The 16,683-nt window shown below is 35.5% G+C and overlaps 2 protein-coding genes across 3 annotated transcripts; both read right to left on the bottom strand.

The window, feature by feature from the left end:
• Nucleotides 1-1,922: 1,922 nt before the first annotated feature.
• Nucleotides 1,923-4,076, bottom strand: rgs2 (regulator of G protein signaling 2). Its single transcript, XM_079891203.1, has 5 exons — nucleotides 3,943-4,076; nucleotides 3,769-3,855; nucleotides 3,509-3,570; nucleotides 2,716-2,882; nucleotides 1,923-2,627 (listed from the first exon to the last, which is right to left on the bottom strand). Exons 1-5 carry the CDS (start codon nucleotides 4,026-4,028, stop codon nucleotides 2,448-2,450), a joined length of 582 nt encoding a protein of 193 aa, XP_079747329.1. The 5' UTR covers nucleotides 4,029-4,076; the 3' UTR covers nucleotides 1,923-2,447.
• Nucleotides 4,077-10,183: 6,107 nt separating this feature from the next.
• On the bottom strand, nucleotides 10,184-13,249 carry rgs13b (regulator of G protein signaling 13b). Of its 2 annotated transcripts, none has more exons than XM_079891143.1 (5): nucleotides 12,971-13,249; nucleotides 12,775-12,834; nucleotides 12,600-12,664; nucleotides 12,275-12,441; nucleotides 10,184-11,092 (listed from the first exon to the last, which is right to left on the bottom strand). In XM_079891143.1, the coding sequence occupies exons 1-5, from the start codon at nucleotides 13,045-13,047 to the stop codon at nucleotides 10,904-10,906; spliced, it is 558 nt and encodes a 185-aa protein (XP_079747269.1). In that variant the 5' UTR covers nucleotides 13,048-13,249; the 3' UTR covers nucleotides 10,184-10,903. The 2 variants fall into 2 exon arrangements, with proteins under 2 accessions (XP_079747269.1, XP_079747270.1); XM_079891144.1 differs by having other exon boundaries at nucleotides 10,187-11,092; nucleotides 12,600-12,661; nucleotides 12,971-13,151.
• Nucleotides 13,250-16,683: the final 3,434 nt, after the last annotated feature.

Genomic DNA, 16,683 nt, shown 5'->3' with positions numbered 1-16,683 from the left:
GCATTGATGTTTTAGCCAGTGTTGTTTAATACTATTTTGTCTAAATAAAAATAAAAGCTAAAATTGTTTAGGCATCAAAAATGATAATGTGCAGTAAGAAAAATACTGTATTATTAAATTATTAGTGTTTTTAAGTATTAAAGGCTTAGTTCACCCAAAAATGAAAATTCTGTCAGTAATTACTCACCCTCATGTTGTTCCAAACCCGTAAGACTTTCGTTCATCTTCAGAACTCAAATTAAGATATTTTTGATGAAATCTGAGAGCTGTCTCACTCCTTCATAAGCTTCTATGTTACTGAAACTTGCCGGCCCAGAAGAAAAGTTAGTAAAGACATCGTTAAAATAGTCCAAGTGACTACAGTGGCTCAACCATAAGTTTATCAAGCGACGAGATTACTTTTTGTGCGCAAAAAAAATCAAAAATAACGACTTTATTCCTCTATTCATTTCCTTCTATCTGGGCCTCGAGTTGGTTCACGTAGTGTTTTTGCGCAGCGCTTCTGTGTTGCACGTCAGACGCATCACACACACGACCACATGAGTGAGTTGACGTAGAGTAACAGCGCAGCGCCTCTGGGTTGTAAGTCAGGACGAAGGCTCACTATTGGCCGACGCTGGTCAAGTGTGTGATGCTGGCCAATAGTGAGCCTTCGTTCTGACGTACAACACAGAAGCGCTGCGCTGTTACACTACGTGAACTCACTCAGAGGCCCACACAGAAGAAAATGAAGAGTTGAATAAAGTTGTTATTTTTGTTTGTTTTTTTGCGCACAAAAAGTATTCTCGTCGCTTGATAAACTTATGGTTGAGCCACTGTAGTCACTTGGACTATTTTAACGATGTCTTTACTAACTTTTCTGGAATGGCAGATATTGATTACATAGAAGCCTATGAAGGAGTGATCCAGCTCTCATATTTAATCAAAAATATCTTAATTTGTGTTCTGAAGATGAACAAAAGTCTTATGGGTTTGGAACAACATGAGGGGGAGTAATTACTGACAGAATTTTCATTTTTGGGTGAACTAACCCTTTAACTTTAAGTGAGTGTTGGATGATGGTAAAGGTAAGGTATGATGGTATATGTAAAAACAAGAGAATTGAGTATGAACAATTATGTACAATATCGGTATCACCGATAAATAAATAAAAAACTAAAATCAGCCAATAACTCAAATACAAATAACTTTTTGCCTGCGTCTTTTATATCAGTCCCCGCAAAAATTCTGAAACTGTAAAAAGTGAGGAAACCTGTTGCCCTAAATTGATTAAGTAATAAACTTAATGCGTAATAAAAAAAAAAATTGAATTACGTTAACTTGACAATTCCACATAACTTAATTTTTTCAATTACGCATGTTTATGTACTTAATTTTAAGGCAATGGTTCCTCGCTTTTTTAAGTTAAGCCAACTGATCACTTTTTACAGTGTAATGGAATTAGCCTGGGTTTCCCCATGCTGCCTTGAGGCCTTATTCACGCTGCTAGGCAGCCTGGACACCATGGACCAGATTTTCCCCTCAAAAAGGGAACCAATCACAGAACGGGGAGGGAGCAGCAAGACGATGACAACGTCTATGCGACACACCGGAGCAGTTTGTTTGTATCTGTGGATTCAACATGGCATCAGACGTGAAGTTACCTTTCGACGCAGCCTTAGATAGTGTTCTAAGTAGTTTAGAACGCAAGTTTATTTCGTCTTCTTCCTACATACGTCATCTGGTATAATTGAAACGATTGGCTATGAGCTACGTACAGGCGCATTTGATAGACATTCGTAGCGCCCAATAAACGGCTCTGGGCATTCGTAAACCACGCCTCAAATACGAGAAAATAAACATGTGGTTCCCAGACCACGTCTCAATGTGAAAGAGGTCTGACGTTAGCCAGGCTATAATGGAATGACAAACAATCATGTTTTAATCCAAATTTCTCCTTTTTATTGTTTTTGTTATTATTAGTGTTTTTAAAGAAAAACTTGACATGTGTTAGATTACAGCAAAGGTAATCTAAATGTAAAAACAAAAAATAGGGGAGATGAGCATGTACAATTAAATCTGTAATATACCGATAAAATAGTAAAAAAACTAAATTTATACATCTCTTTATATATACACACATTTATTTTTGCTTGCATCTGCTTTGCTGTAAAATCCAGAAAAGTAATGAAATGACAAATAAAAAAAACGAATCCAAATGTATTTTTAGCTGTTTCATTGAAAAGCAAAAAAATCCACAAAATAGTGCAATTTCAAAACATTGATGCTGCTTCATTGCAGTATTAATATTTCACCTGACATTCACCTTAACTATATACAAATCTGTGCAAAATATGCAATATTTAAATACACTGAAATCTTAATAGCACTACAAGAACATGAAAAAGCAGATGCGTGAACATTCTAAAACGGACCAGCCATTAGTTTAAATACAACAACTGAAAACATCATTGCTCTCCTGCAGCAATTCTGCATAGTTGACGGTACAGTTCAGAGTCCAGGAACCGCGGGTACGAGTTGTGCTCCATCAGGAAGTGAACTCTGTTCTGGGCTGCTTTGAAACTAGACTGTGTTGGGATCAGAAGGCTTTGGTGGAGGGACTCCTTGGTGTTGAAGTCCAGGTTGACCTAGAGAAGGAAGAATTGAAAGATATGAGAACGTGTGGCACCGCTTGATGAAAAGGAATAAACTTTGCTGGCGCTGATGAAACCTCACCTCCTTCGGAGACTCTGGCTTGACGAATTCTTTGTATATTGTTTTCGCCCTTGATCGGAGTTTTGATCTCGACCCGATCTTTCTAAACTCTTCGCAGGCCAGCCAGAACTCTATATTCTCCTCGCAGTGTTCAGACTTCATGAAGAGGCGCAAAGCAATCGTTCCATCTGAAATATGAAAACAGTAAGAAGATCAGTTGGCATTAAATAATGTGGTGTATCCCCCCCCCCCCCCCAATAAATAAATAAATAAATTATATAGTCACAAGTTTGAAAACATTACTATTTTTAATGTTTTTGAAATAGTGTCTTATGCTCATCAAGCCTGCATTATTTGAGCAAAAATTCAGAAAAGAAACTGTAATATTGTTAAATTTTTTAATATACTTTAAAATATAATTTATTTCTGTGATCAAAGCTGAATTCTGAAGGATCATGTGACACTGAAGACTGGAGTAATGATTCTGAAAATACAGCTTTGCATTACAGAAATAAATTACATTTTATAATATATTCAAATAGAAAACTGTTATTTAAAATTGTAATAATATTTCACAATATTACACTTTTTTTTCTGTATTTTTGATCAAATAATGCAGCCTTGATGAGCATAAGAGACTTCTTTCAAAAACATTAAAAATAGTAATGTTTCCAAACTGTCTCTAGGTGTGTGTGTGTGTGTGTGTGTGTGTGTGTGTGTGTGTGTGTGTGTGTGTGTGTGTGTGTGTGTGTGTGTGTGTGTGTGTGTGTGTGTGTGAAGATAAAATTTGTGAATATTTAGAAATATCAATTACATTTGCTGCTCAACAAGTTGTCCAGAGATTGTGCCCATTGAGTAACTTCTTCAGTAGTTGGCCTGTGCGGATATAAAGACAGACATTTAAATGCATTTTAATTTAAATCAAATAAAAAATGTAAAAGATTTAATGTTGAATTAAATAATCTTTCTTTAATAATTTAGAATTTTTGATTAAGTCAATGATCCCAATTTATTATATGTACATACTACATAGTAATTAACAAAAGCAAATGAACAGTTTTTCCATATGCTCACCCGTATAATTTTCTCTGTGGCGTGGTTTGGCGCGATTCTCTCGTGGGAAACGTCTTGAACAGCATTCTTGATGTCCAATTTGTTTTTCTGTTAAATAGAATCAACAAACATTAGCAACCACATGCGTATCGCTCGGCGTAAACCAAATGCAACTTGATAAAATGCACATCTCACTTTATTTCGCTTTGTTCTGTAGTCGTATCAGGGTTGCTGAAGTACATCAAGGTATCCTTGCTCGAATCTGGTGCGGAATTTCTCATTTTAGCCAATCTATCCAAGACTATCAATTGAACTAAAACAAGTTGTCTTGAAGTGTGCTGCTTTTATACCTAAGGACTCTGTGCTGTGGGCGGGGCTTCATCAGCAGGGGAAGCATCTGATTGGTTGCCTTGCATTAGCATTTGATTGGCCATGTACTTGTTGGCAGGAACACTGCAGTTCTTTCTCAAATAATCTTTCATCAAACAAAACGTAATGTTTATTTAAACTGTGTGTGTGTGTGTGTGTGTGTGTGTGTGTACACTAACCTAATCTAAAAACGTTTTGATCTCATATTTCCCATAACTTCCATTTGTGCTTGTAAATATTTCCGATGACGTTTTTACTGTAAAAATAATGAGTAAGTATACATGTAAGTTTAGAGATGTACAAAACCTGAGTAACTTGTAACTCGAGGATGTTAACTCAATATCCGTCTAAGGCAAAAAGTACTGAACAAACTGGAATGTTCCCAACCAACATTCCACATGTTTCTATTTGTGGAAGGCAGTGTTTTAATTATAGAAACTCTGCTAAAAATAGCTCATGTCTTTGTCACTGTTTTAAGTACTTTGGACGTGATTCAAACCACAAAACTCTCATAATCTTTGCCATCTTCACTTTTTGACTGCAGATATCAGGCTAAACTGCTTGATGCATAAGTTGAAAGATTTTAGATGATACAGAAACATGCATTACCTGAAGAAAAAGAGCAGTGGGTCACCTATCATATTTAGATGTGTACTAACTATCGTCAGGCTTTTTAAGGGGGAAAAACAAAGCTTTAAAACCTTCATTCAGAATCAAGGGCCTCGCTAATAAACATATTGTGCTGTGGTGGAAGAGTAAACATCTGTGACAAGATAAGTCATGTTGGAACCTTGACTTTAAAGTGCTAAATTAGATCAACATGTTTGCAGCTGACAGACTAGCTGTTTTTAGTCATCCTTGAGCACAAGTGTTTGTGTTCTCTTTTGAGAGAAGAGTTTAATGGATTAGCGTACGCCTTACGCATCCATTATCTCAGACGTAGCACTTAATTGTGAGAAATGCAGCGCAGAAACTGTAACTTGCATGACAAAATGCATGACTAGATGGCAATGTCTGATGTAACTCAAATGTCAGGTTTTAAAAACCACATGCCACAAGTGCATTTCTCAGCAAATCTGTACAATTTGTACAGAACAGGTTTCCTTGCTTCCAAGTACAAGCTCTTGGAAACATTCTCAAGCATGCTGGATAACATGATCATCTTTGTGTGTGTGTGTGTATTTACAAACTTTTATGTTAGATGCGATTAATCGTGACCAGGGCTTGACATTAACAGCCACGACATGCGGGTGTATTGCAGCAGTGGCGTGTAACGCAGTCACTTCTACTAGACACTTTGCTGGGTTGAATTTGATATAATATATACATTTTTCAAAAGTCTTTTAAAAAGGCATCTGAAATAAGAAACTAAGTGCAATTGAGTGTTGTCATAAATATAGATTTTTCAATACATATTGATACTGAAATATCTGAAACGCTTCCAATAATCACTTTCCACCGAATAGTTCTTCTCTCTCTCTCTCTCGCATGATCTCTCCGACAGGTACACACAAACCCGCCTCCATTCACTCACTCGTTTAATTTGCTCCGTGCGAATATTGTTGCTGTTACAGGGCTTGAATTTCGGCGTGGGATTGCACGTATTGTGCATGATTTAAAGCCGCCTCTCAGTACTAAAGTGAGTTATTTTTGCTGCTTATTGCTCTTAAAGGGTTAGTTGATCCCAAAAAGGAAAATTCTGGGCCTCGAGTTGTTTCACGTAGTGTTTTTGCGCAGCGCGTCTGTGTTGCACGTCACACGTAGGCTCACTATTGGCCGACGCTGGTCATGTGTGTGATGCGTCTGACGTGCAACACAGACGCGCTGCGCAAAAACACTGCGTGAACCAACTCGAGGCCCAGATAGAAGGAAATAAATAGTGGAATAAAGTCGTTATTTTTGTTTGTTTTTGCGCACAAAAAGTATTCTCGTCGCTTGATATACTTAAGATTGAGCCACTGTAGTCACTTGGACTATATTAACGATGTCTTTACTAACTTTTCTGGGCCAGCAAGTTTTGGTCACCTAGAAGCCTATGGAGAAGTGATCCAGCACTCAGATTTCATCAAAAATATCTTAATTTGTGTTCCGAAGATGAACGAAGGTCTTACGGGGTTGGAACAACATGAGGGTGAGTAATTACTGACAGAATTTTCATTTTTGGGTGAACTAACCCTTTAAACAGTCAAATACACACAAAATAATGTCATAATGCCGGTCTTGACGAGTATTCACGTAAACACAGTCAGTTATGTTTTAAGTGAACATAAATAGTTGAGAAAGAAAACGCATGTGTAACAGTATAATGGAACTGTGCGACAGGTCTTAAAGTGACAGCAGCCTAATATATCATCTGCCAAATTATGAGATAATATAAAAAATATCTATATGGCAGTTTTTCCCCATGGTATCGATGTCAAAATTGTGGCCAGTGAAAATGCCAGTAACTTTGGAAAACCACTAGCCACAGTGGCTGGTGAGTAGGGTTGGGAATTGAAAATCGATTCCCAATTCTAAAAATCCAATACTTGAGGTCAGGAATCGAATACTTGTTATAAAATAAAAATTTCGATTCCTTTGTGACCATTTCAATGACTTTAAACCATTCAACCGTGAGAAGACTCGAGCGCTGTTTCTGTGCTGCACACACATCCAAAATGTGCGTTCAGAAAAAATGATTTTAATGTGATTTTAAATCATTCAGACACGTCGAGCGCTGTTTTCAGTGCTGCAGGCATGTGTAACTATTTTGGATCCGTGCAACTCTTAAAGTGACAGTAGCCTAATATTCCTGCTGCTGTCTGTATATTTATTCTGTTTTCTCTATTTAGTTCAATTGTATCTTTGTTCAGTTGTATCTATTTGTTGCGATTGCTAATTTTTCATTTGTTCTTTTTTAATTACTGAATGTTTATGTATGGTATTTTTAAACCACAGGCAAATGTTCCTTGCGTAAGTGTTCTTTAGCCTGTTGATTTTTGTTCATGATAGTCAGCTACAATTAAATGTTTTGCAATAAGACTAAATGTGAATGATATGTAAGTTATTTTTTGTTTTTTGATAAGCAGAGTCGAAATCGGAATCAGAATCAGGCCTATATATATATATATATATATATCTCTATATATATATATATATATATATATATATATATATATATATATATATATATATATATATATAACTATCAAAATGTGGGATAATGTCTCATGCATTTAATTTTCCTAGATAGAACACAAATTAAAGAAATGAAAGTTCTCAGTTGAATATGCAATATGCATGTGTTAGTCACGATGCACCGTGTAATTCACCTGATCCTATTCCCTTTGAACATGAAATACTGGTTTTCAGCCTTTGGTGCTAGAAAGCGAACACATCCCTGAATAGCACAAATAGAGCGGTTTGTTCCTGTCACCAGTGTGGCATCAGAACTATGCATGTTTCCATTCGTTTAGTCAATGAGATGCAAATATAGATTTGTGTACGTGATTAGTGTCAAAGCCTTGCTGTCAGTGCAGTGCTAAAGAGGATATGGAAAACAGCTTGATTTGAATGTGGGACTATTAAAATTCACATGATCAAGTTGAGGTTTACATGCACTTTCAGTACAAGTATGCCAGCAGGGTTTGTGTGTGGTTACCAAGAGGTTTCTAAGGTGTTCTGTGTGGTTGCTAGGTCAAATTTACCGGCCTAATTCAAAATAGCCCACGTTCAATGATATTTTGGTGTATCTTTCCACATGAAACATCCTCCATGGCTTTATACATGAATAATTTGCCTTTTGCAACACAATGAGCACTTTTAACCATCTATTTGTTATGTCATTACAAATTGTACAGATGAATATCTGCAGCTCATGCAGAAGGTTTTTTAGTGAACCTCAGCCGATCAGAAGATACGCGTTTTTGGGAAAAAGACACACTAGGGAGACCTACCAAATGAACTCTCTGCAACTCTGCTCCATATAAAGTCCATTTTTATGAGCCCATCTGTATCGTCCAGCTTTGCAGATGCCAGACCCAGTGTTTTTAAGAGACTTAGCGTCTGTTATGGTGTTCAGACTGTAAATATCAGTGAGCTTCTTAAGTGGTTCACAGTGAGATTGATGCCAAGTTTCCGTTCGAATTGACGATAGTCCAAAAGTTTTACGCACAAGGTATTTCCCAGCAATGACACATGTGCTGTACTCATGGGGGACTCCAAAAGTACCTCAACATGAAAACAAGAGCACTTCCTTTTGGTGAGGGTGCATGTTTTTGACATAAAAGAGGCAGCTTGCTTGGTGAACATTTTTGTGTGTGTGTGTGTGTGTGGGCCTATGTGTGCAAGGACAATTCAGGGAGTAAAAGTACAGCTGTTCAGTTTGTCCTAAAACAGAACTAAGATTTTTTTTAGTCATGTCTGTGATTTAGTACTTGAACAGACTTTCATATAATGTTCTACAACATAAATTAGACACAAAACCACTGTGTTCTTTGTAAACACAAGATGCTAACAGGCTAACAAGCCACTATTCATGTATTAATTAATAAATCAAAGTAATAAATCAACCACGGCCTAGCATGTCCAACTTGCTAACTAAAACGCAATCTCTGAATGTCTTCTGACCATGTTTGTAGTTGTTTTGACCCCTTGCAACACACTTTTGGTCATCTTTGATTAGCAGTTTCATGCTAGCTATTAGCTCTGTTCCAAAAGCAAAGTGCCTTTTAAGGTAGCATGCTAAGTGTCCTAAATCCTGTGATTGATGGGGAACAGTCTATATAGGAAACAACATAGAAGACTCAACACACTTTTGACGTCAGTAGAGTTGTCAGAGGTGTTTGCGTGTTGCTAATGCTAGAGACAGTTTCTGAAATGAAGCAATTGATGCATCGATGAGCTTTGCTTGCTTCTTGGATATGGCAAATTAGCGTTCCAGATTGACTGTAAATTGACGTCATGACTGAACGGCTCTATATTTAAAGCTCATGTTTAAAATTCATAACAAACTAAATTGGGCATTAGTGTTCTGCGCGAGAAACCATGAAACGAATGGGTGAAGACTTCTGTCCCTAAAAGGAGACACAGTTTTCCGGTCACAGTTCTGCTTTGCCCTTGACCAACACATTTAAGTTTCTCCAGCGGGACAGTCCCTGCAATTAGTGTGAAGTGTCTACTAAATGGCAAGTCTCACAGAGGAAGGCTTGCGTCACAAACTACGTTAGCAACATTAGGCATGCAATAGCAGAAATGTACGAGTTGCAAGATCTCATGACTTTTCAGTATCTGGTGCAATGCACACTTCTCTGGCACTTATGAAGTCTTTCTTTCTTAATTCCCTGTTCTGTGGGAACTGAAACTCATCTGTTCCTGTTTCAAAGGTAATTGTTTCACTAAATAGTCATGGGATCTCGTCTCGGCCAAAGGGTTAGAAAATAATCATTCCTATGATGTTTTAATTAAACGAGTTGACAGGAGCTGTAAAGTTCACATTTAGTGGTGCTTTTGGTGTTTGATGCAATATCTGTAATGGATGTACTGTCTTGTTTTCCTGTGAGGACATCTAAACATCCTTAAAACATTGGGTAATAAGACATTTCACCCAATAGACTGACATCATATTGGTTATTTTTTATTAATCGTATCAGGTGATATTGTTTCTGTATGGTTTTTAGATTAAGATAGCAATAACTCAGGGATAGTGGAAGTTTTTCGGAAGATTTAACCCTTTAATGTGTGTTAATTGCATTTAGAGAAATATATATTTATATATCGGCCAGTTATCGGTTAGAATATGAAAGTCAATTATAAGCTTATTGTGTCGGCCATAAATATAAATACTTTTATATATACACTTACCAAGGATAAATAAAATGTTATATATATATATATATATATATATATATATATATATATATATATATATATATCTTCTAACTAAAACGTAAGATATCTAAGTGGAAACAAGACAAAATACTGTGTAAGAAAAATAGTTTTCAGTAATTCGCAAAAGAAAAGCAAAGGAAACTGGGTGAACAATATGAAGATATCACTATGAAGCAAACCAAAGACATAAAAGAAAATGGAGTGAAAAGTTCAACAGTGTCCAATCTTTATTTTATCGTCTTCAAAAATGACAAAAGTCAACATCCAACCAGTGGCTGTGGCTAATAAATAGTAGTATATCTTCATTTAAATTAAACGTTACAACATTACAAGTAATGCCTACGGTTTTTGTGTGTGGCACACATGCTACAACTGTACTTGTTTTTTGTTTTTTTCATCTTGACCTCTCTAGTAGGTCATTTCTTTCTTTAATGTTATACATCTGTGTGGCAATAAGGCACTGATGTTGAAATAGGATGGTCCTATGTCAAGATCCTCTCAAAAAAGTGTCCAAACCACCTCAACCAATAGGCTGAGGTAGTTTTTTGTTACTAAAGTCATTGTAGGACATGGCAAAGCAGTTTATAAAGATCTTCTGGAAGTGCCAGGAAAAGACGATAGTGTTGTCCCCACACTGTAGCTTCGGAAACCACCGGAAGGGCTTGAAGGAGCTGCTTCCTTATCTACACAGGAAGCACCCTCAGTTGAGAAGCACTCCTGGCATTTCAGCAACACGTCGGACTTGTGTTTCTTGTCATTTTGCCTTGATATCAACAGCATGTTCCCAACCATTGCTCCTTTTCGTCTCCTGCTAGTTTCAGAAGTTCCACACGGCGGGGGGCGCGAGCTTTGGGGTTCTGGTCCTGCACACAAACCAGACCCGTTCCAGTTTTAGCATTGGTGTGATATATCCACACAGTCATCCTCGAGCATCATCCGCAGCAAGGGACTCGAGGAGGGTCTTGTACATCTCAGATCGTAGAAATCTGGGGTAAGAGTCACGTTCCATCAGACCGAAAACGATCTTCTGAGCCTCGTCGAAACACTCTGCCGTCGGACTCCTCACATTTCTCTTGATTTCCTCTCGTGTTTGATAGTCGATGTTTATCTGTGATGCAAATGAGAGGCATTTACACTATCCCTACACTGGAAGCAACCGATTATGAGATGTACTGTCCAAATAATCATAAATTACATTGGAAATATGCAAAATTAAGTCGTAATTGAATTGCGGAGAGCCTGGAGAATTGCGAGAAATAAAATTTTAAATAAAATGATTTACATACTGTATGCGTAATACATTGCAAAAGAGACAACAATGTACCACGAGTAGTATAAAACAGTATTATTGTAAAACAGTATTAGTATGTGTAGGGGTAAATGTGTAGGTAAGTGTAGTATCTTATTAATTTCACATTCAAGTGCTGTTCCTTATATTTGTTTTACATCTGCTATGGCTCCTTTCCAGGTATCGAGATCCTCTGCTGGGGGCTTACAAATGAACTTATAATTGTTAACTTATTTATTTATAATATAATATAATATAATATTAATATTTTCGAATAATTATAGTAATATAATAAATAAAAAAGAATGATATATAAACACATACATCATTTTTATCCATTATATTATATGTTAATTAGTAAGTTTAATATTTTAATAGAATATTATTATTAAAATATTATAATAAATTAATAGTAAATGAGTATAATGAATAATTTATAATATTTGTAATAATAATATTCTAATAATTATACTAAATATTTGTATTTTATTATAATATTTCTAATAATAATATTATATTAATTTGATTTATTATACTATTTATTATAATTATTAAATTAAGTAAATTATTATTACAATAAATAATGAATTATTTATAATAATTATATATATATATATATATATATATATATATATGAGAGGGAGATTTTTATTTATTGTATTGTTACTGTATATACAAATAAATATGAATAAAAATTACTTTTAATTATTAATTATTATTTTAAAATATGATATTATATTATATTGCTACTGTGTACATATGGTAAGATAGAGATGATTTAGTGTTATTTAAATATATTTAAATATAATATATCAAAATAATTCTTTTTTCAAACAGAAGGAGAAAATAAAGGTGTAGAGCAGCTCTGCAGCACATGGAAAACTATAATTCAACTGAAAGCATATCGTGGCATTACAGGCACTTCTAGTGTAGACATCCTCATTGGTTATATAGAGATTTACAAGCGTATAGAGACAGGGTGTTGTATGGTTCCTCCTTTACCTCTTTCGGAGACTCTGCTTCGACGAATTGCTCAAAGATTTTCCTCGCCTTCGAGCTCATCTTATGGGACGAAGTTATCTTCTTGTAGTCCTCACAGGTCAACCAGAATTCGATGTTTTCATCGCTGAATTCTGACTTCAGAAAGGTGCGGAATGTGGCCATGCCATCTGGAGGGAAGCAAATGCGGGTGCGCGTCAAAACACGAAACCAGCACCTCTTTAATTTACTAGTGTTTTAGTTTACTCTCGCCTCAGCAAGCCAATGCCAAAAATAGATATCAGTGCTTTGGAAAAAAAAAAAAAAAAAAGAAAAAGAAAAGACTTACATTTGGAACCGAGAAGCCGTTCCAGAGACTGGGACCATTGTTGGGTGTCTTCTAAACTTAGCCTGCTGAGATCAGACGGGTTTGATTAGTTGACCATAACTGGATTAGGAGCAATAACTCTTGTTTGAACTATTTTGGACCTGGTGTCCTTATATGTGTGTCACTTTTTCCTTACCTCTCCGGAGCAGATGAACTGGTGAACATACACTTTAGTCGGCACATGAGGTTCTTTCCTCTATGGAGAGAAAGTCAGCTTTGTTGTCGGCATTTCATGATTCACACATCCAAAACCTACGCTAAAGCATCCTGGGACTCATAATAGATTCCCTTGTGCTGGTAGTTGAGTAAAAATGCCTGAAGATCACACTTACAAGGTCTTGTTTCTCCTGAAGTCGTCTCTGTCCATGTTGATGTGCGTTGGGAGAGGTTGTGGGATTAGGCCAGGCATGGTAGAGCGAGGGCTTATTGCCCAGAAATCCACAGCCGCACGGACCTGCTAGTGATCATGCTGCACTTGGTGCTCTACAGGTTTCCCTTCTGCGTATCCGGCTCTGCTTTTTATGCCCTGCGACGGTTGCTAAGGGCTCGTTTCACCAACAGGGACTCGGCGAACCACAGCAAAGAGGAAGCCCCATCACACCCTTCCCCTCCTCCCAGTCAGTTGCTCGTGTGCGAAAAGCATAGCCTGCTTCTTCATATTTTTAGACATGTAAATATACACGTACCTGCTGAAATAGCTGATAAGCAAATTACAACTTTGCATTTTTTGGCTTTTTCAGTAATCTATGGACGTAACAGGGCCAAATTTTAATGGCGCACAAATGAAAATAAGAGTCAAATGAGATGGGTAGGCTGCTTCGTCTGTCTTTGTTTAGCTTTTTATTAGCATATAAGGAGGAATCCTTCTCCAAACATAGATAATGAGTAACTAGCTTCACCTGCACTAAAAGACAAGAGTTTTACAGCCTGGAGAACTGATGCTGAAGTTCTGCAAGGTCTTCGGTTCTCTAGTTCTTTGGAAAACCATCTATGTTCTGGTGCTTTAAAGAACCCAGAAACAAGCATGCTGATCTGAAGAACCTATGATAGATCTTTTAGAAACTCCAAGGAAGCATATGGCAGAAACATTTATTGAAAAGAAAAGAGTTATTTGCTAAACCAACTAAACATAATAGTGTACTATTACTTATTAACCCTTAAATGCATGAATGTTTCGCCAATCATTAGTACATATTTAGGTCTTTAGCAACCCGGATCTATATCTAACACGGATGGATCTCTACCTGTCGCAATGATATCAAATTCTCCTGATGTAAGAGTAACAATTACAGAAGAATAAAAATAAAGCATATTTTGGAGCTTGGAAGGGTTCAGTTTTATACCATCATCACTGTCCTCGTCAGAGCTCGTTTCCTAGTACATTCTGCATCTGGCTCATATTTGCGATCTAAAACATATTTTCAAAACTATCATTTTTCAACATCTTCAAAATCAGTGTTTTGATTGGTGACAGCTTCATCACCAGATCCACCATCAAGTGACAGTGACACTAATATTTGATTGCGTTCAGTACTTGCTCTGCAGTAAATCGCTGAGCCATTTCAAGGTTTGCTGATGATACTTCCTATTCTTTTGTTTTCTGCCTGCGGTAACTATGAGTGAAATGTCATTTCGTACACATCTTTGTGTATCAGACATTGTCACCTTAAGGAATAAAGTTGAATTGTACTTATTTATTATTGTTGTGCAGAAAAATATACTTACACTGTTACACACCTCAGGTCATTAGGGACCCTATTACAAAAAAAAAAAAAAAAAAAAAAAACACAAAAAAGTTATGTTTATTAATAAAAAGTCACCAACATGCAGGAACCTGCTGGAAAAAATTATATAATATTATAAACCTCAGCAGACAAAAAGGTGTTTTTATGACAAGACAAGATTAGTTCAGGTTGCATGTATCATGTGGTGCAACTCTACATAAAAAAAAAACAAAAAAAAAACAATGATATTTATAAAAAAAAAGTCTTATGAATAAAAAAAAAACCTTCAAATTTTGTTCCTATCAATATATATATAGACTAAATTTGCAACACATCAAAGTCATTTGGTGCAACCAAAATGCTGGTAAAAAGCATATTTTATGATAGACTCTTGTCATGACTGTGTAAAATCAGTATATCTCTGAAAATTTTAGATAATTTGATCTTTTTTTGACAAGAAAAAATTAGATTAGGTTGTAAAATGTCTTGTGGTGCCACTCCAGAAAAATACGTCATGACATTTATTAATTAATATTGATGATATTAAAAAATAAAATTAAAAAATAACTAGATAAAACTAGGTATAAAAACTTTTTGGGAAATAATGATTGTGTTGTGGACACTTACATGTATTCAAAGTGTATGGAAACTCTATGCTTGATGGTTACATCACATGACATTTTTAGTCATTAAATTGAAACTTTTCTTGAAAAAGGTATAAAAGTTTTCGAAAACCATATGAAACAAACTTGAATACAAAAAAAGTACATTCTAAAAAACTGGATTTTTAAAAGATTTCCTTTATCATGGTCACTCATAAATCATGAACCCTTTCAATGGACCATTTCTATGTTTTTTATGTGCATTAATCCAGTGACTTTGCTAAGTTTCTTTTTCTCCATAAGTTTATTCAAAAATGGATCTAGGCAGTGAAGTGTTCACATTAGACTCCATGTGTTAATGACAGCGTGTAGACATCCTCAAAGTCACCTGACCAGCGCAATCGATCTCACTGCTCCACACATACTGTAACACTGTCAGTTTCTCCATTGTGCAATTGAGCAATTTTGTGCCTCTGGCAATATCAGCGCCTGAGAACATTACTCATTTCCTTTTAGTTGCCATGGCGACTGTTTTGGCAGCAGATGTTGGTCATATTAAGTGAGAGATTGGTCTGGGTGTCATTCTCTGGCTGAAACCGACTAATAATAACTAAAAATAACAGACACATATTGGTTAAACGGTTTGTCAATAATTGGTGCATCCGCTGGATAATTTCAAGAGTGGAGCTTTCATTTAACTGTCGCCTGTGTAAAATCATTTCCTTATATCTGTGTTACCACATGATTTCACATCAGTGTCATTTCTGAATGACAACATTTGTGTTGCGTTGAGATGAGAAGTGAATGTATGGGGGAAATTCAAATAATGTATGATTGAATTAGTTGTACACGGTATAAGCAGCAGCAAATAGTGTCCAGAAAAATCAATTACTTATACTCTCTCAACTAAAAAAATAACTGTTAGTGTCATTTTTACCTCTTTTAGTACTATTATCTTTTTCATACATACATTTAAAAAAAAAAAAATGTCATAATTTTTTCAAGAAGTGAACTTACTTTTTAAGTACAATCAAGCAATATCTCTTGCTTGTTTATCACTTTATTTTACGTTTTGTCATGTTTGTCAGTAGGAGACGATCTTAAAATGTCAACCCTGTTACCTTTGTGATTTATATTTTATATTATATGAATGTAATGTACAGTGAATGTTTAGAAGTAAATAACGACATTTTCAATATCTCAATTGTTTCTTTTAAACAGCAGTGAGATTAAATTGAAAACAAATTGATGCTGTTGCTTCTCAGATTTCAACTCACTTTACATATATATCAACTATATATATATATATATATATATATATATATATATATATATTTCAACTATATATATATATATATATATATATATATATATATATATATATATATATATATATATATATATATTATCATGATGTTTTGAACTATACATCAACAGTTGTCGGATTTCTATTTTCATTTCTCCTCAGCTATTTTAAGAGAAACATCAGACAAAGTTGATAAATATAACAGAACTCCATTAGTCTCCTGAGCTTTGAAAGAGTTCTTCTGGTTCTGCTTTTATATCGTCATATTTTAATGTCCAAATTAAAAATTTCCCTGAAAAACCCTTCATAAAATCAAATGCATTCAGTAATACTTTTAAATTAAAAAGCTCCTTAATCCAATAAACATGGAATTTCTTTCAATATGACGAGGACAGTTATTTCTAAAAACAGTG

This window comes from Squalius cephalus (genome assembly GCF_949319135.1).
Source record: "Squalius cephalus genome assembly, chromosome: 13".
Classification (NCBI taxonomy): Eukaryota; Metazoa; Chordata; class Actinopteri; order Cypriniformes; family Leuciscidae; genus Squalius; species Squalius cephalus.
This window is presented reverse-complemented; position numbering and strand designations above follow the sequence as displayed.